The sequence below is a fragment of the Scatophagus argus genome, chromosome 6 (genome assembly GCF_020382885.2).
Source record: "Scatophagus argus isolate fScaArg1 chromosome 6, fScaArg1.pri, whole genome shotgun sequence".
NCBI lineage: Eukaryota > Metazoa > Chordata > Actinopteri > Scatophagidae > Scatophagus > Scatophagus argus.
This window is the reverse complement of record NC_058498.1, coordinates 13,232,154-13,254,637: the sequence shown is the minus strand read 5'-3', so window position 1 is coordinate 13,254,637 and position 22,484 is coordinate 13,232,154. Positions and strand designations below refer to the sequence as shown.

Sequence of the window (22,484 nt, the reverse complement as noted above, 5' to 3'; positions counted from 1 at the left end):
CACAACATGATGCAGGCACAAGGAAGAAGGTCGAAGGACTACTTGATCGTTACAGTAGATACTCAGTCGTATTTTTATTTATTTATTTATTTTGGACTAAAGCTTCTTTCTTCGGCTAACCATACTCTGGAAGAAAAAAAAAAAAGATTACTAGGCATATTATTTAAATGATAAAATTATGGCTGCATACAGTAACATTGTCATTTGTTAAGTGCTTCGTTCCCTCAGCATGCTACAGACTGTGCAACATAAGACGTCTCTCTGTTTCTCTGTAGAGACTGATGTACTCTACGACCTCCACACAAAACCGCATGGGGGATGCTGCACAAAGCAGACCTTCTCTGTCTTAGTGCATTACTTGCAAAAAAAGAAAAAAAAAAAAAAAAAAAAAAAAGAGAGAAATTATTTTATTTTAGTGTAGCCTTGTTTTTAAGGTGTCACGCATGGGCCTTTTTAGTTTAGAACTCCATCGATTTGTAATTCAAGTTTTAAGAGGAAATGATGAAACGGCATTGCGAGAGACTTTAGAAGGCATGACAAGTTCATCCTCAAGGTCACACTGTTTTATCACCAATGAGTCAATTTAGGCACAATCATCATCACATTACTGTATGCATGTATGTACATCCTAAACATGGTCTGTTACTGCCGATCGCTTCCTCAGCTACATCACCCACCAGCATGAGCTCAGCGAGTCATGACTCAAGTGTCGGATGGCAAAACTGAACTGGCCTGAAGGGCCGCAGAGACTCTTTTGGTAATAAAACTTACGGTGCTGATGATTTAACCAGAGGTTTTAACATAAGAGGAAACAATACCACTGCAGCTGACCGTGGTATTCTAGCTGCAGTGAATAAGCAATGGAGGGAGGATGGTCAGTAGTTAGTGTGCAGTTACCAATACTGTAATGGCACAATCAGTTACCTTCCCATCTTTTTTTTTTTTTTTTTTTTTTTACTGAGCCAATTTTCTCTGCACACTTTAAAAGAAAGTGAAGAACCTGCATGAAATTACTTTGGGAAAGTGAAGTGAAACTTCAGTCTGTTCCTCTGACACATTATTCAAGAGAATTCAAGAGTAGACACGTTACTGTGATTTATATTCTTATGTGTTTAGCTGCGTGTTAAGATTGTTTTCAAGATAAGAAAGGATTTGAATTTGTGACATTCTACCAGTCTCTAAATGAGCAAATGCCCCCCCACGCCCCCACTAGCTCTGGAGGCAGAGGTCAAGCACTCTCAGTTTCTTCTTTCTTGTCTTTTTTGCCCTCCCCCTCCCCTTCGCCTGCGTCACTGCCGTCCCGTCGACGCTTGCGGTTGCGAGCGCTGGACTTGGACGTCGGCAGAGACTCCATGCCCAGAACCTTGTGGATCTGACGGAAAGCAAGCAGCCGCAGAGCATGCTGGAAACAAACAAAACAGTACAAACATGGTTCAGAGAAGCGTATGTTTGCAGATAACTTTCCTAAATATAAGTGATGGTGTGATGAGTTAAGACAGAAGCATACAGGAAATGAGGGGGCTTGTCATGCAGCAAAGGCTGTGGTCCCCTGTACAGTTTCACAGTGGCTGTTGCTTGTTTCTTCTCTGACTGGTATCTGATTAAGATATCAGACACACTTGAAATTAAGTTTGTGTGGTTCTCAAAGAGCAGCCTTTTTTCTTTCTGGTTGTTGGTGATGATGGTTACACCAGTCAGTCCAGTGTCTTTACCCACAGGTTAATACTGACTGTTATATCATCCAACGCCTTCCAGTCAGAATCAGCGTAAAGGATCTGTATGGGTACCTGTGCACTGGCAGTTATGTCCTCTCTGGCTCGAAGCAACATGCTTTCCAAAGCGTCTGTTGGCTCTTTCTCGCAAGGATCCAACAGCCCTGGTCCATCTGAGTGAGGGGAGGAGAGACAAGTCAAAGAATTTAGATGTGAAAATGTGGCGAAAGAAGTCACAAAATAATCTGTCTCTTAACAGCTTCCACTCTTGTGTGAATGCTTCCCACAAGATTTCTGTGGGAACTTTTTTATATAGATGTCTGTGTCTGTGTCTGTGTGTGTGTAAGAATAGATTACAGCAGGTGCACACAAAGGCATGTAAACTTGTGCAAACACCCACACATGTACTTTCAAAAGAAGACACAACTGCAGCAGATACCAGCTCATGAGGCATTTGGTTCAGCACCACTGTGATCAAAGGCACCTTTGTCTGATTTAGTTTCAGTTCTAGGTGCACCAGAAAATGCATGCTCAATGTTCTGAAGGCCATACCATTAAGAGCTTCATAAACAAGCAGTAATATTTTTGAAACCAACAGTCGTGGATCAGCGGTTAGGGTGTCGGACCCGTAACCGGTGGATCGCTGGTTTGATTCCCCATACCGGTGTCCATGGCTGAGGTACCCTTGAGCAAGGTACTTAACCCCCCCACTGCTCCCCGGGCGCTGCACGCGGTCGCCCACTGCCCCGGGTTTGCTGTGTGTGTGTGCACGTCACTTGGGTGGGTTAAATGCAGAGCACAAATTTCGTTGGAGTGAGTTCCCTCCAATGACAAAATATGTCACTTTCATCACTTTCTATAGTGTACCAGCAGCCTGTTCAGTGTTTTGTACATTGGTGTAATGTGTTCCACTCGGGCTGCAGTATTTTGGATGACCTGAAGCCCACTTAGCGACTTTGTGAGAAGTCCTATAAAGAGGATGTTACAGTAACATAATCTGCTGGAGATGGACCAATTTTTCAGAGTCAGAGATTTTAATCAATGATACTGTGCAGCTTCCGACACACCCTGAACACAATCTCCTGCATTTGTACTTCTGTAAAAATGGTTAGATGCTGGTGTTTTCTGTGTGATGGTAGAAAGGCACATGTATAGTTGTTGGAGCATGTGGCACTCAGCAGAAGGACAGATTTGATCCTGTGAAATAACCTCATCATTCACATCTCAGGTGGCAAACTCAAAGACATCAGGCCTGGTTGATTTGGTGACATGTTTAGTTAATGGTGGCAACAGGAAGTGTAGTTCAACACTGCAGGTCACACAATTCTCGGACTACAGGACAAACTATTTTTATTTTAATAAACAAGTCAGACCATAATTGGCCTGTTTCCATCATTCTGTGAGCAACCACTATGATGCACACAGCATGAGTCTGCAAAGAGCAGGGAACAGTGTAAGCAGCTGTTACAGATAGGACAGATAGTGACTTACAGTCACACTATGCAAGATTTGTTATCTGGTGTTTGTAACCACACCATTCAAAAGGTGCAATAAGCAACTGATCATTGAGTCTAACTCCGAGGTGGTCAATACAGACGCTTTGGGCTGGCGAGCTCACAACTTAAATTATCTGAATTTCACAAATGAGTCTCAGTATTTATCTGTCTTTCCCCAGAATCACTGATATCCAGAAACATCCCAAGCACAGCAAAAATAATAACAAAATAAGAAAATACAGGCAGAGGGCAGGATCTCTGTAGATTTTTAGTAGTAACAGGATTTTTTTTGAAGTCTCTGTAGTCCATATATATATAGTAGTCCATATATATATATTTAAATGAACCTTTATTTAATGAAAATCTTTAATGTGTACATTCGTCAGACCTGACAGCAGGATGCCAGTGGAGATGCACTCCAGGACTCTGCGCAAGGCCTCTCCTGGGCTGAGTGGCCCTGCAGCACTGCTGATCACCTTCTCCACCAGCAGCTCCATCGCCTGAGGGGAGGAACATACAGAGGGAAGCAGACATGTTCAAGTGAGAGAAGATACCATACACTGGAGGAACAAGTCCTCTTATAGGGCCTCCTCTACTGCTCAATGTCTTTATGCATCATTAAACCTCATTAGGAGAAGGTTCACATGATCCCCAAAAACAGAAAACTGAAATGTAACAGAGAACTGAAGCCACTTACCCAGCTGGGCATCTTCCCCCAGGTAGGAACCCGCTGACACAAATCTCTAAGCACCCGAATGATGATCACACACGACTGTAGCCCGTTGGCACGAGCCTTCAATGGGAGGAAAAAAAAAAATAATCAATGAACAAGAAAAGATTCCTTATTTTAGTCAGACTTGACACGTGGCTTTAAAGTTGTGCATTTGTACAAACACTAGAAACGTTGTTTTGCAATAATAAAAACAATTGAAGAGAGGACGGCCAAAGACAAACCTCTGATTTTTGTGGTGTGTTTTTGTGTCACACTAAATTTTTACGAGAGAGAAGTCATTTACAAGAAGTTATCTGGTCATGATGATACTTCATCATGGTTTTACACTTTCAGCTGAATGTTTGGCAGACAAAAAACAAAACACAACTGAGGAAGGAACCCCATGAGAAATCTCAAAATAGGCAAAGTCTGGTTTTTCTTTTCTTTCTTCTGTAGAGCCAGTGCACAGTAGAATTCTACGTAATGTAATTATAAATGAATTCTCTATTTGTAGCGTCTAAACAAAAGAAAAAACCACCACCTCTTTTTAGCCTAAAAGGAAATGAGGCAAGTTCAAAACCCCTCCCTCAATCACTTATGCAATACCACAGAATATAAAAGATATTCTGTATGTATGTCACAAAAATCCCATCACAAATTACAGACTGATTAAAGCCATTCTGATACATCAGAGCGAGATGCAGGTAACACTGACGTTGGCTGATGCTATTACAAACAGTTCATTTGTTGCAACTAGCAGACATTTCGATATACGAAAGCACAGGTATGACTTTTAACATTAATAAAGGCTGCATTCAAGTTTGTTTTTACCAGAGCCAAGGGATTATGTATAATGGCTCACTGGCTTTGTGGGACACTTCAGTGGAAATTCAACTCAATGGACGTGTGTAACTAACAACGTGGTTAATGTCAAATAAAGACGAATAAAGGTGTTTTTTGTACAGCTATTTACAAATATTTACAAAAAAGCATCGCATATGTTGTTTATATATATATATATATATATACCCATATCCATTGTTTATCATAACTCGGGTTTTACTTGACATATTACAAAATTTAAAAACTTGTATATACAGTAGTTTGAAATCCCCACTTCTGACACAGAGTAAAACAGAGACTCAGCGAGGCTGCCTCTTGCAGCTCCGTTACCTTAAATTGGTTGTGCAATAAAGACACGCTGGCACGTTCCTTGACTCCAGGGCGTTAAAGGCGGGGCTTGAGTTCTTAAGATGTATTTACCTGAAACCATTTGGCGTGACGGAGAGCAGCCAGGTATTCCAGGCATTTCCTCTTATTCAGAAGATCAGGAGGGTCCTTCTCAGGCGTATCTAGTGGAGATAACGTGTCCGAGCTCATGACTTACAGTCAAAACCTAAATGATCACGTCAATGCATGGTAAGTATTGTTATTGTGGATGTACAGATGCTGATCAGGGACAAAATTATTTAAAAAAAAAAAAACAAAACAAAACAAAACAGTGATTTATCTCATGTGACCAGACTTGTCCTTAAATCCATGAACACTCTTCAGCTTGTTTCAATGTGTTTGTGAGAAAAATAACAAGGAGATGCTGTGACAGAAAAGGCAAGCATCTGATCATTGTGTAGAGAAGACTTGAGTGATTTTATGTTTTACACAAGTATTTTTAGGGGAAAAAAATAGCAAAAAAGGAGAACAATCACCAGTGGGTTTTTCAGAGTGAAAAGCACATGCAAAAAAGAAGGGAATCCAGTTAATCAGTAAAAACAGTTCATATTTTATAATATTTCTTATAGCGATAGTTTCATAGTGACTTAAAATTTAGGCAACATTAGCATCTGCCTGCAGACATCTTTCTCTGGAGAGAAACTTTGACTTGTCAAATATACAGTAGATCTATCTAATCCCATTACACTGAGGAGCGTCAGTGTCGAGGCAGCAGCGCTGAGCATGCTGGTTCACTGGCGTGGCTTACTTAAGACACTGGAACGAAGAAATTGTTAATTATTTTCCTGCTATGACAAATCAAAGTGTCTTCTATGAGAAAGGTGCGTTTAACACTGTTTAATTATACATAATCAAGATGGGTTAAGCCTGTTTTCATCTTAACTATAAACATTTTCTTCTTCCTAACTCCACTGTCAACATTTCTAAATAAGTTCATATCCTTTCTCTATTTCAGGAACTGGTGGATGAGTCAATTTTTGTTTGCGCAATTAAAAAAAACAAACAAACAAAAAAACCCACGTCCAATTCAGCTTCCTTCACACCTCAACTGAGTCTTGGCCTTTCATAGAGAATTTATTTAATTATTTAATGAGACATAAATTTTCACCGTTTACTTTTAGAGTTTTCTTTAAATTAACTCAAATTTGGATTGCAGTGGATTTCCTCTTTTTTTTTGCATTTGACTTTGCACAACAGCCACACTGAAGAAGCTGCAGATCCAAAAATGTATTTCCCACAACTTTTGATCAAAACAATTGAATCATGTACTTCCATTCACCCGTTTGGAGGTGTTCTCATTCTTTACCAATGTTTATTATCTGCCCAACTTTGCACAGACAGCAAAGGAAACTTCTCAAGCAGATAAAGGCACAAGGGAAACGATAAGTCTTTCCTTCCATGTCTCCATACTTTAAGACAATATTAACATCCAAAAGCAAACCAGTAATAGCAAGTCAAAATGTGGTTACTGACGACTGCATTGCGTTAATAGTTCACAAGACCAGCCTTGGGGCTTTCCATGCTACTATGTTCACTAGAACAACACGTCATTAGCTTTCTTACAGTGTAAATACATATGGAAAAACAAAGCCACTGTTTTTGAAGTCTACACTACCATACCACTTAGAATCAAAGACCCATATTCATCATGCCTCTCGGACTTGGGAGATTTCATTTAGAAGCAGTTGGTGACAGATAACATGAGGCTTTTCCTCCTCTGAAAAGCTTAATAAACATAGGCTACCTGGTTCCTTTTGTAAACTCATTTCTCTATTCTCAGTGGTATGTGAACAAGTGTGGTCTTCAGATTAGCCATTGGCTTGCCCAGGTCTGCTGATACAGAATTGGGGGAACTGATCAACAAACCCAAACAAAATTAAAATGAGTAAGTTAATAAAAAGACAAAGGCCACAGAAAACATTTCTACCATGTTTTCCAAATGGGGAAAAACACATTAAAATATTGACAATGGAGCAGGTGGAGGAGTGTTTGCAACACAATGATCTTAGGAATCACTTTTATTGTTTAAGGTGGAGAAGTATTGACAATAAGTGTACTAATTGCATCCTATTATTACTTCAGTATTGATCATTGTGAGGCGATAAAATTACACTCCAACACCTTATCACTGATAATGCCACATTATGATGCAGGGATGAGAGATGAGGGAATGGGAAGTCTCTGGACCTCAGAATCCCCTCATAAAGTATCATGGTCAAAATGTAACAAGAAGCAAAACCTTTCTCTAATAAAAAAAAAAAAAAAAAAAAAATTAAAAAAAAGAAGAAGATATTTGTAAAAACAGTGTTGCCATTTGAAGAATACTCATCCCTGGGCATTATCTGAACACTGATCATCACTTCAGTCTATTGTTATAGTTTCCCAAAGGTTTTGTCTGAGCATGTGTTCAGCAGATAAACACACACCCTAGTGGCACAGAAAGGTCGGAGAGCCCGGCTTTTGATTCCCATGTTGCGGAAAAGAAATAAAGAAATTGGGTACTAGTGTAACTGCAAAAAATGGGAGAAATGAAAAGAGTGGGACAAATGAATACGTGAGTTAATTCTTATTTTAGGGTTTTAAAAAAAAAAAAACTTGGATGGTGGCTTCGTTAAAAGTCCCACCTTTCGTTTTGTTTAATTTTAAGAGCTTTAAATTTAGGCTGCTACTGGGTGGAAAGGTGGAGCAAGGGGAATATATATAAATATATATATAAATATATATATATATAGAAGTGTATTACACACATCGCTTACATTTGGTTGTCTGGTACTGAAAGCTTTGGCTTCTCTAACCTTTCTCAGCCGCTTTTCCTCCTGCCTGCTTGTCCTTCTCAGCAGCAGTGTCCTCCCTCATCAGCGGCGAGGTGAGAGAAATGGTCACCTGCATTTTGGGCTCCTTGCTTGAAAATATCACGATGTTCGCCTCCTCGGGGTGAGCCTGCACCTCATACTGATCTTCAGAAAATGTCTGCCGGTTAAAAGGACACTTGGGATTACTCACTACAGAGGAGGAGGGGTGTAAGGGCAAAGAATAGCCGTTTTTTGGCAAAGGTTACAGGGCAATACAATTAATGTTTTAACCCTGGGTTATACAATTTGTTTTCTCAAGGCAGTTCCCTTATTTAAACAGGGTTGGTGTCTTTACCATTAATACATTTGACAGCAATTTATTTTATCTTTTCAACTGTAAGCAAAAGGGGCGGTTTAGGAAGAAAAGCCCCAACTCACTCTGTAGGATTCAGGTGTCATAACCAGGCAGTGAATCTAAAGATCAGTCAAAAGCACCTTTTATGAGACACTCGTTACAGCTAAAGCAGGAGGGAGGAAGAGTGAGGAATTACAACACATCACAAACATGTCTTTGGGGTCAATCCTCTGTCTTGTGAGCCTTAAATGGAAATAAAAAATTGCAAGTTTTTCTCTTTAGGCCAGGGACAGTTCAGGAATCTGTGAACAAGGAAAAATCTCCCTCAATGCTAGAAATCACAGAGTCTTCCTATGATGCAGTAGAACAAACAGCTTGGAAGTCCTCTAGTTTAAAATTTAGCTTCGCAGAGTGACAGGGTTGTTTGTTCTGGACCACCAAACATGTACTGTATATCTGACTTGCAGAACTAAGATATTAATCATTAAGATAATCCTTTATTATTAATACGCGTGGAGGACAAACTTCTGAGCTGTTCCTGGCGGTCGGGTGCAGCTGTTCACTAATAATAAATGAGCTGCTCCAGCATATGAGAAAAACTCGCCTAGGATGAAGTAATTCAGTTGTGGTATTTCTCTGGCTTTGACTTTTGTTTGCTCTAAAACACATCAAAAGATTAAGAGCATTAAGAGTTAAAACTCCTCCCTCCCATTTTGCTTGTTACACAATTACAAAAATTTCAGTCACCTGGGATCCAGCTCTTGTGACACAAGTCATAAGGAAGTTTGACTGCAAAAGATAGCTTCCTCTTTTTAAAAAATAAATAATAATTTAATTAATAAATAAAATCTAATGCATATGACGACGTGATATTTAACAAACTACTGGCAAAGGATGCCTTTGTCCTGACTTATAGAAGAAAAAAGAAAAAAAATCAGGATTTTGCTAACTGTAAGTTATCCACAAAATCCTGTAATAATTTAAGATGTAACTTAAAAGAAAATCAGTGTTGTGAATTCCAAGTTTACCAAAACTCTTCCCTCCCACGAACCAACGACCTAAATTAACAGTCCGTTAATCAGTGTCTGTTTTCTCACCTCCAGCTCCTTGGGAAGCTGCTTGGCGATGCTCTTCAGTAAAGAGATGGTGGGTTTCTTAGCAGTCAGCAAGATGAGCTCAACATTTCGGTCCCCACGAAGCAGCAGGCCTTTGGCCAGGATGCCCACCCTCATAACACCTTTTAGCAGCCGTGCTGAGTTCTCAGTACTGCCAGGAGACGGAGAAAGGCCAAAGATAAAGACCTGCCCGACTGATTTTACAAACACTTCGTGCAGTTAAAGTGGTTTCTTTTTCAGCGACTAAAAGGATCACAACAAATGATGACAAACGAACATTTTATTTATTAATGGCTTCTATTTTTTTGTTTTTTTAACCTGAACATCTGTAACTCTGTGTATTGATGGATGTGTCATGTGTATCCATTTCAAATTTATTGCCAGTATTATTGGCAGTTTTAGGTTATTTATGATATTAATTGATTGTGCTCATAGAATGTTTGTAAATGTAGTTCCTATGTGTTAATATACTGTATTTAAATGTAACATCTGTGTATCAGAATGCTTCAAAGTCTAGATTTCTACGTTGCTGTTTTTTTATCTAGCTTTACAACCATATAAAATACCATGAATTTCCTTTATCATCATCACAGGCAAACATTTGATATTGCATCTGTGCAGCTCTTCCCCTTTACCAAAAGAGAAATTCTTTTAGGCTTCAACTACTTTAATCCTTGTTATTAATCAACATGCCCAGAGAAAGGGCATCTTCCAGAAAATCACTTTATTTATTTATTTTTACCCTTTTTCGTCTCCTCCGTCAGTAGCAGCAGCAGTAGCAGCAGCTGCGGTGGCTGCTGCTTGTGTCTCCTTATCCAACAGGGAGTCTGACACCAGTTTTAAGGCTCTCTCAGAGTGGGAGACAATCCTCTGAACAGCCTGCAGCTCTTCCTCTAATGGGTAGATGGTAGAGTGTTTAGCCATGATGTGACGGTCATCAGGAGAGTCTGGTCGACGCACGCATGTCTTAAGGGGAAAGAAAGAATACAGTAAATCATCAGACTTGGAATTAAATCTCAGTCAAAGCTGTTTTTTTAATCCATAAGAACTGCAATTGCAACACTCACCAGTAGAGGGGGTACTGGCATGCCCGGGCGGCTCATCAGTGGTGGGGGAGCCATCCTGCGCCTCTGCTCCCCCCAGTACATCTGCTCCTCCTCCATCCTCCTCCAATACATGTCCTCCTCATATCGCCTACAGGAAAAAGGGAAGTTTTAAATGTCATTAAAAGTCATTTATTCCCACAGGGGGATGTTATGGCTGCCATTAAATGTAGTCTGTAGTTCTTTAAAAAAGCATGTTACCAAAACACTTATTCTAATTAAACACTGAGTTTGCTCTTGCAAAACAAATATTCAAGCACAAGCCTAGTATGTCAAAAACTTATCAAAATGATAATCTGACTACAACTTTGATGATAAAGATCCTCATATCTAATTTGTAGATACAAGAAAGCTCACGTGACACCAGCGTCAGAAAGAACACAGAAAGAGAAACAAAGAACATAGAAAAGGATTCATAAAATGAGGCATTAAATTCCCTTTTTTCCACATAAACATGCGTCAGACTAACAGTCAGCTGGTTAACTTCAGGACTTCCCCTTTACTGATACTACCTGTACGAATCATCTTCCCCACTTCTTTGCCTTCTTAGTCAACTCTGTTCTAAACAAGGAAACTTACGACCGCAACGTTACAGAGGCAACGAGTTTCCGTTACTAATTTTGGCCATGAGTCTGACCTCATCTCCATGTGCCAGCGCTGCTCATCGTCTCTCTGTCTCTTCAGCACCGCCTTCTGCTTCTGCTTCTTCAGCTTGCTCTCCTGCAGCTTCCTGGCCCGGTTACTGGGCTTAATCTCCACAGGAAGCTCTGGGTTCACTTTCTTCTGCAGACAGGAGGACAGAACAAAACACAAAAAGGAATGTGATGAAAGTCAGCTTACATCTTCAGGCCATTTTCACACTATCGCAGATAAAATTTAAAATGATTTTTTTTTTTCCCCTTTGGGCTCCCGTCCACTCAGAGAAGGTGTTTTTACCTATAAAAACTGAGCTTTACAAAAGATAAAAAGGAAAACATTCAGCTGAATGACAACCTTCAGAGTAAAAACCAGGTCTTCCTGTCTTCAGCTAGTTTTAGTTTAAAAGGTTCCCCATAGACTTTTCTTTCAAACAAACAAAAATTGTGCTTGCATTCAGTGTTACTCACAAATCTCATTCTGTGAGTCTTTGAGGTATTAACAAATGGATCAAATGCATTTCCTTCTTCATAAAAGTAACGATGCAGATTAAAGATTTAAAAAGTATTTTGAATAGTGAACTGTATACATCCATGTTTACTATCTCATTGGTCTTCTTCCTTCACCTGGTTGACAGCAGTTGGTGCACATCTTAGCCTGTTAATCAGTGTGAAACCAGCAGTCAGACCAACACTTATCTTTATGAGGCCAAAATAGTCACTCTTTGAATTCCTTAAACAGGTCAGCACGTCTTTGTGCCACACGCTTTGTCTTTGTTGTACATGTTAGCACCTTCGTTCCATGTGGGTTTAAACCATCTTTTACAGACGGGTTTTGTGGTTTCCTTGACTGTCGGCTATGTAAGAAAAATAACACCATATTTGGTTCCGTGCACCTGCTTTGTCAACAAGCCGTGGACTGTCTCATTTTTTCACCATTAAAACTGACGGGTGCAAAAATGAAAAACAGAGACAACACGCCCATACGCCTGCAGGGATCAGATCACATTACAGGTATCGCGTCTCTCAAAACACTCATTCTTTAAGTACAGACACTAATTAAATACCATTTTTAACTGCTGGGTATTGAGATACCTTTTAAGTATCTGTATACTATGCAACACTAGCTCAAAGCAAGAAAAGTTGTACCGGTAATCTAAAACATCAAATCTTGTACCTGTATGTCATCCCTGTTCATTATTTCTCTCTGGAATTAGACAAGAATAAGCTCAGTGACGCTCCAGATTTCTTACTTTGTACTGGAGTCTGTGCCTTCTTCCTTTCAGGTGCATGTCTTTAGCATTGGGGTCGTTGAAGCTGCACTCACACAGTTTGCAGTGGAATCGAATCACCTTACCATCATCGTTACGGACCTGAAACAGACAGGCGCTTCAGGTAAATAATAAATACACTACACAAACTTGACATAAGTTTTATGCTATGATTATGTTAAAAGGACACAGGCAATTAGATATACATGTACAATATAACTTTTATTAGATTACTGATGACACTTAAAATAATACAGCTAAATGTTGCTTGACCAAAACTAGATTTTTGGGTCTGATGCAAAAACGTATAAATTTGGAAAAATCAGCCACTATGGTTAGCAGAGTAGTAACACATTAAAAGACTGTTAATTTTGAGACTTAGCATAAAACACTTTCTTAGCTGCCACACTAGACAAAGACGGAAGTACGGGTTCTGAGAGGACAGCAGCACTCTGACATAATAGAAATCATGAATACACAACTTAGGGTTACCCTAACTCATGACAACTCTGACTGGCAGGATTTTCTATTTTAAATTTGCACATCAAACAAAAGATGTCCTCTAACATGCTGCTCGGCTGTTATGATGATAAATTTGTTTTCCCCTCATTTCCTGCTTACCTCCTCTACGTAGTCGTGTCCCACTGGCTGGATGTCTCCCTGGCCTCCTGCTCTGTCGCTGTCCTCATTGTCACTCAGAGGATCCAGCTTCTGAACTGACTTTTGTATGGGTTCCTCCACCTTGGCAGCGACTACTGGTGGTGGTGGTGGTGGTGCTGCTGCTGCTGCTGGAGCACTGGCAGACTTATTGGCTATGCAGCAGGCAAGATAATATATAATAGAGAGTTTATTTAAGTAACACTATGTCTATTTGTTTTATTTTTTCTATTTATGATGATTTTATAATCATAATCATTTCTCTTTCTATCTAGCTTTATTCCAAAGGTTGGTAAATAGAGTTTTAAAAATCCCATCTTGATTAGCAGTAGAGAATTTGTGTTAACCAGCAGTTATAAGATTTATTTAAGTTTTGTGATTATTACTGTTAATTATTTTGAATGGATCAAATTGGGAAGATAGACATCTAAAAGACATCTACATACTGTACAACAAATCAACAAACTTACAAATGACAGTTATTCTGGAAGGAGCTGGTTTCTTGATAGGCAATGCTGTTTTGGCCGTGGCATTCACAGCCACCTGTTTGGGCGTCACAGTGGGAGTTGAAGTGGTTGAGACGGAGGCAGGACTGGACATGGACACTGGAGGTTTCCCAGCTGTCGAGGTTGTGATAACTGGAGTCGCGTTCACCAGCACTGGCTCAGTGGAAGGTATAGGTTTGCCCAGCTTGGTGTGAAGTTTCACCACCTTTCCAAGGTTGACAAAGAGACACCACTTACTTAATCCCACCCCACATCCTTGGGCAGGTTTTGTTCCAACATTTGGCAGCTCAGTTGGAAAGTCACATGAGTACCGTAATTTCTGGACTATATGCCGCTACGTTTTTCACACACTTTGAACCCTGCGGCTTAAACAATGATGCGGCTAATTTATGGATTTTGCCTCGAGACGAAAATGACATTGAGAGCGACAACGAAAGAGAGACTGACAACGTGGACGCCTGTGGCTTATAGACAATTGCGGCCTATATATGTATACGATTTTTTTTCTTTTTAAATTTAGCGGGTGCGGCTTATATTCAGGTGCGCTCAATAGTCCGGAAACTACGGTACAGCACAGACCCCATATTACATCAGTATCTTCTACAGCTGTTAAATAACCAATACTGAAATATTTGAAGATAAAGACAAAAACGTCACAGTTGTGCTAACCTTCTGGTGTTTGGCCCCACGAATATGAGCAGCATAGGCATCAACTCCAGTACAGGAGACGTCACATAACTCACAGCGTAGCTGTGTCTGCACCCCTCTGGGCCCATTGCTGGCCCCCGTCTGTCCCCCAGATTTAAGGGCTGCCTCCTTTTTCTTATGCTTCTGGCCATCAAGATGCTCCCGGTACGTCTGATATAGTAAATCAAATCAGTTAGCAAGATAAATCTCGCAAATGCTAATTGAATCTGTCCATAGTGCACAACATAATGAAGCTTTCATGTTGAAAGCTTTCTACAAATAAAATTATCGCAGTTCAACTCCTCAATATTATAATCTCCTACCTGAGGGCCTGCACAGCTGATCTTGCAAATGTCACAGTAATGGAGCTGGGGCTGCTTGGGAGGCCCTTTGGGCTTCTGCAGCTTATTCTGGTGAAATGTGGGCTTTTTGTATGTGTTTACAGCTGGAGCTGTCACCATGTTACTGCCTGAGTTGCTCCAGGAAGAACTTGTCAGCTGCTTGGGTGGTGGCTGGATGGGGGGCTGCGGCTGCTGCGGTGGAGGCTGCGGCTGTGTGAGAGTCTGCTGGGCCGGCTGATAATAAGAGGGAGCAGACGTGGAGGTGTAGCCAGTTGAATCATAACTGGAGTAGCTAATGCCTGAGGGTGAGAGATCAGAGAGAAGAGAGTGCGGACAGAGTTATATAAGGGACGGCAAGCATACCAGATGTGGGTCAAACACCAACAACCAGCAGTCATGCAAGCAGTGGCCTGTACTTCAAGTCAAAAGGGGACAAACACAATCGTGAATTCATCTTCAAGACAGTTAAAAAAAATATTGAAGACTAATAACAATGGATGAATGTTGAGAACAAATTAATTAAACAAATTATCTATGATCCTGAGAACGTCATGCCAGGTGGGAATAAATGGGACAGTACAGAGAAAATAAAAATAAAACCATCATGTTAGCAGTTAGCTCACCAGCTACAGCACTTCTTCTCTACCAAACCTCTGGAAATAAATACTGAGGAATGATGTGGATTCATTTTGCTGTGCCACTTTCTTTTTTTCAGATTTTAAAACTGACTAATACAAAGAAGAATGCATCTGCCATTGTGCCAAAGGAAATATGCTGTAACAAATGAAGTTCTCACAAACAGCTGAGATGGATGACTTGTACATGTGCAAAAAAGTTCCACACCTGAACTTCCTTCCCTTTCTCTCTGTCAAGTTTTTGCTCGTGATTTGTGACTCGTAATCTGATTCTTCATTTATGCATTATTTTCTTCCTTTCTTTAGTTTTACTACCTATATATACACAATATATTTCACTGCTTTATACATTTTTACACTTTAATGTGCATATCAGTATTTTACCTGAGTAGGTGGTAGCTGAAACGGTGGAGCCATAGGAGGAGCCGAGGGTGTAGGATGAAATGGGCGTGGGTGGCTGCTGGACGCTGGTGGACACTGGGTAGATGTTGTAGCTGGTGGACACAGAGCTGGAAGGGGCCAGAGGTTTCAAGGCTGTCACCTGCCTCTGGGGAGGAGGAGGCTGGCTATACACCGTGGAGGGGGCTGGACTGTAAGCACTCTTTACACCTACTGATATAGGAAAAGGTGGGGTGAGGGGTGAAGAAGGACATTAGAGCAAGCTAAAAAGATCTGCAACATCCATCACATCCTGTGGGACCGCCTGTGAGAGAGTTTTTGGCAGGGAAGGACGGATCCTCATTTCACAAGCTAACAGGCAGCAGACACATTCCATATATATCATATTACCCTTGTGTAAGGTAAATAATATCAAGCCCGATGACCCACAAATCCCTCAGCAAGCCTGAAGTGTGTGTGTTCTACATTGCTAATCAGATCTGAAACACTTGTTATTTAACAGTCAACAATACTTTTTTAAACTGATATGAACTGTTAAAATATTCGAAAGACACACACACACACCCACACACAGTTAGGTTAGTTTGCGCACCCACCTTTACTTTTGCTACACATAACAGGAGAGTGAGGGAGGTGTCAGTCACGCACAGTATGTACAAACCTACACAGTTCTGGGAAGAAGTCTAAGCAGGCACCATAAGTGTATGGGTGGAAAATGGGTGTCTGTGTCCACTTGAGTGCTCTCTAGTGGACATACAGTGTAATAACTACATTTAACACCTTTAATATTTCTATACTGCAATTCTGAACAGTAATATTATTTACGTAATTTAATATCCACGATAAGTTAAAATCAACAGCTGCCATGTGGATATTAGTCGAACTTATTTGTCAAAACAGTGAGCTTTAAACCAGAACTCCACTGATTTGGCATTGCACTGCTATTGTGTGACTCATGCTGGACAGAAATTGATTGCCGGTAAGGACTAGCAAGCCCACAGCTGACAGATTTTGCACAGCTACCACCAGAGCCAACTTTTTTCACATGTGTAGTTGTACTCCCCAAGAACCTGTAAATAGACTTTGATGAGTGAAATCTGTGGAGCTCCTGTTCGATGCTGAAAAATCATTCAGCTTTAATGATAACTTAAACTTTATACACAACATCGTAGTAAAAATAAACAGACTCACCAGTCTGGTAGTAATTCTCTGTGGGCGTCCTCTGAGCCGAAGCTATACTTGTCTGGTAGTACTGTTTATTGTCATAGGTAGTCACAGCTGCAGGCCGACCATAGCTGTAATTGTCCTGCAGGTGTTAACAAGAGAACATTCAATCTTATGGGAAAGCAGCATGTTTAAAAGCATAAAATGCAGCAATTTCCTAAAAAAATGTAAAGACTTATACAAAAGTAAATATCATCACTTATGACCTAATAGTAGCGTGTAGTAGTATCTGCAGAGACCCTGTCCTCTGCCTGTACTTTACTCTGTCAAGACGTTTCTGGGTGTCAGCTTTTGCGCAGCGGCGTGCAGCCCCACCCAATAACAGCATGGGACTCTATGAAAATGACAACCAGGTCACAGCTGTCTTATTTCTCCATGGTCCCTCTCCTGTGCTGCCTCAGTCTGGCATAAAGAGCTGCAGGTCTGTCTGTGTGAGCTGCACGCAGACAGGCAGGTGCAGAGAGGCAGAATGAAGCCTGGGGGCTGTTCAGAGGTTTGGGCGCATTTATTATTGTTTTAGAGGACAATATAGCATGTTATTTCTCTGATTCACTGCTCATACTTGCTGATGCTCTCTCTTCATTCACCATCTGTCAAACTCTACCACAGTGACTCTCTGCAGTCAAGTGGTGAACTTTGAATCATGGTTACGAACAGCATCCAAATGATTAGATAACGCCAGCAATATTTGTTTTGAAAAAAGGACAGATATTCCATCCCTGTGCTAAAGCCAATGTGTATACAATTAAAACATCCTGAACATTCTGATGGTTCTTATTTGAGAAAAATGAGACAAAGAAGAAGGCGCATGTACTGCTGTTTGCCCAGGGGCTAAATGTCTCATAATATGACCCAAAATAAAAGCTATTACACAACATCCAATACGTGCACTGAGAAGCAGAAATCATAAAGGAAGCAGAGAGGGACTGACCGTGTCTGAGTATACCTGGTACGTCTGCGGGGTGGTGGTGGGCTGTGGGGGTGCCGGGGGTTCTGGCTGCCTGTAGGCATATTCAGGAGGGGCCTGGTGGCTCTGATAGGCAGGGTAAGGTGCAGAGACCACAGGCCGGGGTGCCTGGACTGGAGCTGGAGAGTAGGACGCAGTCACTGCATGAGCCACAGCTGGAGCCTGCTGGACACTGTAACTGGCTGTAGAGGGATGGGAGTAGGCCGGAGGAGGCTGGGTACTGAAGGAGAGGAGAGGGCGGGGAAATTAAGTGAAACGAGAAGGTAAACTTCAAAAGAGGACATCTTCATGAACAATAGTAAATTAAATGAAGCGTCGATTTGTGGATTTACCGTGGGCAAAGCTGGAATATGTCCACGTTAGTGACACAAGAATTTAGCTTCCGTCATAATAAACAGTCAAGAAGAATAAAGGACTGGAGGGATGAAGTCCTCATCTCGGCTCCTATCTGTTTTATTCTGTAATTTTAAATGACTGAAATTGATGCCAGTTGAAAAATTCAAGCACAAACACTGAATGATATCCAGGATGATTTAACTCAGATTATAATAATTCCTCCAAGAGTAAGGAAAATGTAACAACAGTTAAACTGCACTTGAGCAATTTTAAAATTTCACTCTCATCATAGTAAATAAGACTTTCTTCAATCATATGTATATTTAAACAAGATTAAGTGATTACAGCCATATTAGCAGCTCTGTGAGGAGTGGTGCTTTCATCTAAATACTAATGTCCACAAACTACAAAAGTCATGGGAACAGCAGAGTGATTACAGTTCCCTCTAAAGCATGAACATCATCATAATGTATTTCATAGCCAATCATAAAAACGATAAGGAGATATTTCTCTCAAAACCACAAACCTCATTGTGGTCACGAGATCTGCCAAAATAAGCAACATTCATCACCTGAACACCCTGGGTATTTGTACAAAATTTGAACTGAAGTGATGGACAGACTGACTGACTGACTGGCAGACCGACATTGCCCGCCATAGAGCCATGCTGCTAGCATTGCTAAAATAAGTAACCTGGATGTTGGCATGGTTTGCAAGGCAGACGGCATCCATTTCCGAGAGCAACATCACTTATGTACGCTATCAATCACAAACAGCATCTTTATTGAGCTCTCAGTGTCAGGATGGAAAAGAATTTGAGGGCTAAAATTAAATAACACCTTAAGGCCAAAGAAGAAGAAGAGTGAAAATACTGTGTGAGTGACCATAACACTGTCTTTAAACAACATACTGAATCCAATGCAAATACAAATCAGTTGCACAATAAAATGTATATATATAAGTGCATATATATTTACACCATAGTAAACAAAGATTACCAAGAAAAGATAAGGAAAAAAGTAAAGGTTGACTTATCTGTGCACTGTACATTGACTAGCTTAATCTTTCCTCTTTATAAATGTAAGTAATGTATGTAAGTGCCTCATCAAAATGCCTTGCATCTGCATCCAAAAATTAATTTTGGTTGGTCACTTAGCTGTTGACCTACTTGATGCTGCTCTGTCCATACTACCAAAATTGCCTCAGTGTCAGGGTTGGACTGGGACAGAAAAAAAATGGCTCTAGCACTTTTGGTCCGGACGGGCCTCCCAACAATTAGCTAAACACCACACACCAGTACATCATCCTTGCAGTTATCTTACATATGCCTTTATTCCTATTGTTGGAGTATCTTTATGAAGGGAACCCTAAGCCTAATCATTTAAATAATATAACTATATGGACCTAGCCTATGGCTGATATGTTGATGGTACACTACACTATGTAGCACTGAGAAGCAGCAGCAACTGAGAATCTCACTTCATGATATGATTATGATATCTTACTGTCATTGTGATGAACTGAATTAATCAACCTTCATCATTGTCATGTCAGGGCACACACAATGCCTATCGGAGAGTCCCTGTTTCCCTGAATGCTACTTCCTGCTTACCACGTCAACAACACTCTCCTCCTGCTTACTCTGCAGCAGCCATGGACAGCCACCTCTCCCCTTTCCACCTGTTGCTGTGTAAGGGTGAATACTGCTGTCACCACAGATGTTGAAGCTACTGCTGCAGTCCCTGCAGCAAATATATGTAATTTTTGTATCAATATTCTTTTTTCCCCATAACTTCTCCACACCTCCCTTCTTTAGTTTTGTCATCCATCCTGCTGACAGCTGACAAAGACACCCTCCTTCACTCACAGATGTTTGACTCTGAGCCACAGCATCTGACAGTATTTGTCTTTCGGGTCTCAGAACCGTAAGACAAATACTGTGTTTCTTCACCCATTAGTAATACTCTTTATGCCAATGTAGCAATCCCTTTAATATATCTAGGTGTGTTAGGTCAACATGGAAAATTTTGCATTCAGTGGGCAGAGCTGCTTTGTTTTTTAGCAAGTAGTCAAGTATTTTGATTTCACAGGTACTCAGTGTTGCTGGATTAGCCATTCCTGTCTGGTTATTTTATCTATATGCATTTAGTCCACTGACTGTTCCAGTAAAATATACTCTACTGCAACATACACTATACAGACTAAAGTATGGGGACACAGTAGTATAACGTATTGAGTCCAACACGTGCATGACAACAGTAGAATTCTACCAGTGTACATATTATCACATATCATGGCACAACATCTCATGTTTCCGTTTGGGATTGATTCTCTAACAGCTTTTTAATAATGTCTGCTCGGGCCCTACGTAGAGCCAATTAACAGGGCAAACCAAATTGTGCTTACCTTCGTCAGGTTTAAGTACACTAAAGAGACAAAGGTATCCAGCCACGCCTCTTTTTTATTAAATTCAGGTGTGGTATTGGGCTGTTTTTCAGGGTTTGGCTCAGCCCCTTACTTCCGGTGAAGGGAAATCTTAATTCTTCAGCATGCCAAGACATTTTGGACAATAGCATGCTTCCAGCTTTGTTGAAACAATTTGGTGAAGGCCCTTTGCTATTCCAGCATGACTGTGCCCCAGTGCACAAACCATCATCATGTCATTAAAGTCCCTGTTGGTGTAATGGTCAGGTGTCCCAGTACTTTTGTTTATGTAATATGTGTTCATTTTGTCCTTAAAAACTCACCTAATTACCATAATAATATGAGAAGAAACTTAGAGAGCATCTCATGAAAACTAAAACCTTGCTGTACCTCTGCGGCTCCAACACAAGAAATATGATTTAAATTTCATACTAGTCACCAATGAATTGAGTGAATAAGCTAAGAGAAACGTGCAAAGTAAAGCTTATTCAAAGCACACAAGCACTTTGTGGTGCAAAGAAAACAACCCACTCCAGTTTGTCACGTTTGTCGGCTTGCGTGCAGACCATCATACCAAAACAACTGAAAATCTTGATTGCTCACTGACTGCAATTTGATGATAATAAAAGTGAGTAGAGAGTAGAGTATTACGTGCTAATTTTAATCAGCATACATGTCAGACAAACTTACCAAACACCAATCCGAGCTGACTGGTCTTCCTTATCTACCTTCACAAAAGTATCTACTTTAACTTGTCGTTGTTTAACATATAACTATGAAAAATGTACTGGTTATGACACCCCGGACCTTCAGTAAAGCTGGACCTGGGGCAGCCCTCTAATCCTAAACATCGGCCAAAATCTCACCTTTCACAACACCAGCCAGCTTAATTCACTGAGGGAAAAAAAGGCTGCATGACACTTGCTATAACTGACGTTGTATTTGCTATTAAAGTTTCGTTACACCAAGAGGTTAGGAGCTGACAAGCAGCTTTCCGACAGGAGATGACCGTACCGGGGTTCACCTAACGTCAAACAGCTTGTCGGACAGCGCTGGCCTGTAAACTCAAACAGCTAACGTTAGCTAACCGAACTAGCGGGTCAAGCTAGCTGTCCAGCCTGTCTCTCCGCCGTCACGCAGTGAAATGCCACCAGTGTCTGTTTCTCTATCGATATACAACAACGACTGATAAATGCGACTCAAAACGCATGTTGACACCAACCTGCATCAATTGATTTACCTGTATTGCGGACCGGCACCATGTGTAAAGCCGAAATAATTGCTTGCAGCCATCTTGGCATCGCCAGTATTGCCAGACAGCAGTGAAACCCTGAAACTGGCCGTCAAGATATTTCACCCCTTTAGTACGACCAAAGATTCACTGTGCTGCAACTTCACAAAACACTTCATACTTCTCTGCTGAGAAGCCTAAAATAAAAAATATCACGCACAGTAAGTCAGCTATTTAACGTGAGAAAATATCGCGTCGATGTATAAGTTAAATTAATTTAGCCTAGCATTTTTAGCATAGATTGATTTTTTTATGGTTTGGCATTACTGCATTTCACACAACTATGTTATGTATGCACACTAAAAAGGATATTTTTCTTGTAGTGAGGCGAAGAAATACATATAATTAACACTGTCAAGTTGAGTGTTACAATGAAGAGGAACGAAGAACGGAAAAAGGGAAAGAAAGAGGATAAATCAGAGAGACGAAATAAGCACTTTTCATTGTTGTTGTTCCTACTGGGTAGAAACGTCATTCATAAAGCTAAACGAATGACGAAAAAAGCATTTGGATAATTTTTTGTGCATGGCTTACAAGAATGAAAAATGCTTTTACTGTTTAAAAAAAGATGTCTACGCGAAGACGGAAGTACAACA

The 22,484-nt window shown here is 40.6% G+C and overlaps 1 protein-coding gene across 3 annotated transcripts; it reads right to left on the bottom strand.

The window, feature by feature from the left end:
- Positions 1-73: 73 nt before the first annotated feature.
- On the bottom strand, positions 74-21,971 carry zfr2 (zinc finger RNA binding protein 2). 3 transcript variants are annotated; one of them, XM_046391697.1, is made up of 19 exons: positions 21,838-21,971; positions 17,802-18,057; positions 16,838-16,952; positions 15,632-15,859; positions 14,595-14,911; positions 14,254-14,442; positions 13,549-13,789; positions 13,043-13,233; positions 12,404-12,523; positions 11,153-11,298; positions 10,480-10,606; positions 10,155-10,378; positions 9,395-9,563; positions 7,946-8,120; positions 5,184-5,272; positions 3,906-4,001; positions 3,597-3,708; positions 1,788-1,885; positions 74-1,402 (listed from the first exon to the last, which is right to left on the bottom strand). In XM_046391697.1, the coding sequence occupies exons 1-19, from the start codon at positions 21,888-21,890 to the stop codon at positions 1,229-1,231; spliced, it is 3,120 nt and encodes a 1,039-aa protein (XP_046247653.1). In that variant the 5' UTR covers positions 21,891-21,971; the 3' UTR covers positions 74-1,228. The 3 variants fall into 3 exon arrangements, 2 of the variants coding, with proteins under 2 accessions (XP_046247653.1, XP_046247654.1); XM_046391698.1 differs by having other exon boundaries at positions 17,817-18,057; XR_006843597.1 differs by lacking the exons at positions 74-1,402; positions 1,788-1,885; positions 3,597-3,708 and having other exon boundaries at positions 3,907-4,001; positions 8,034-8,120.
- Between the last annotated feature and the right edge of the window lie 513 nt (positions 21,972-22,484).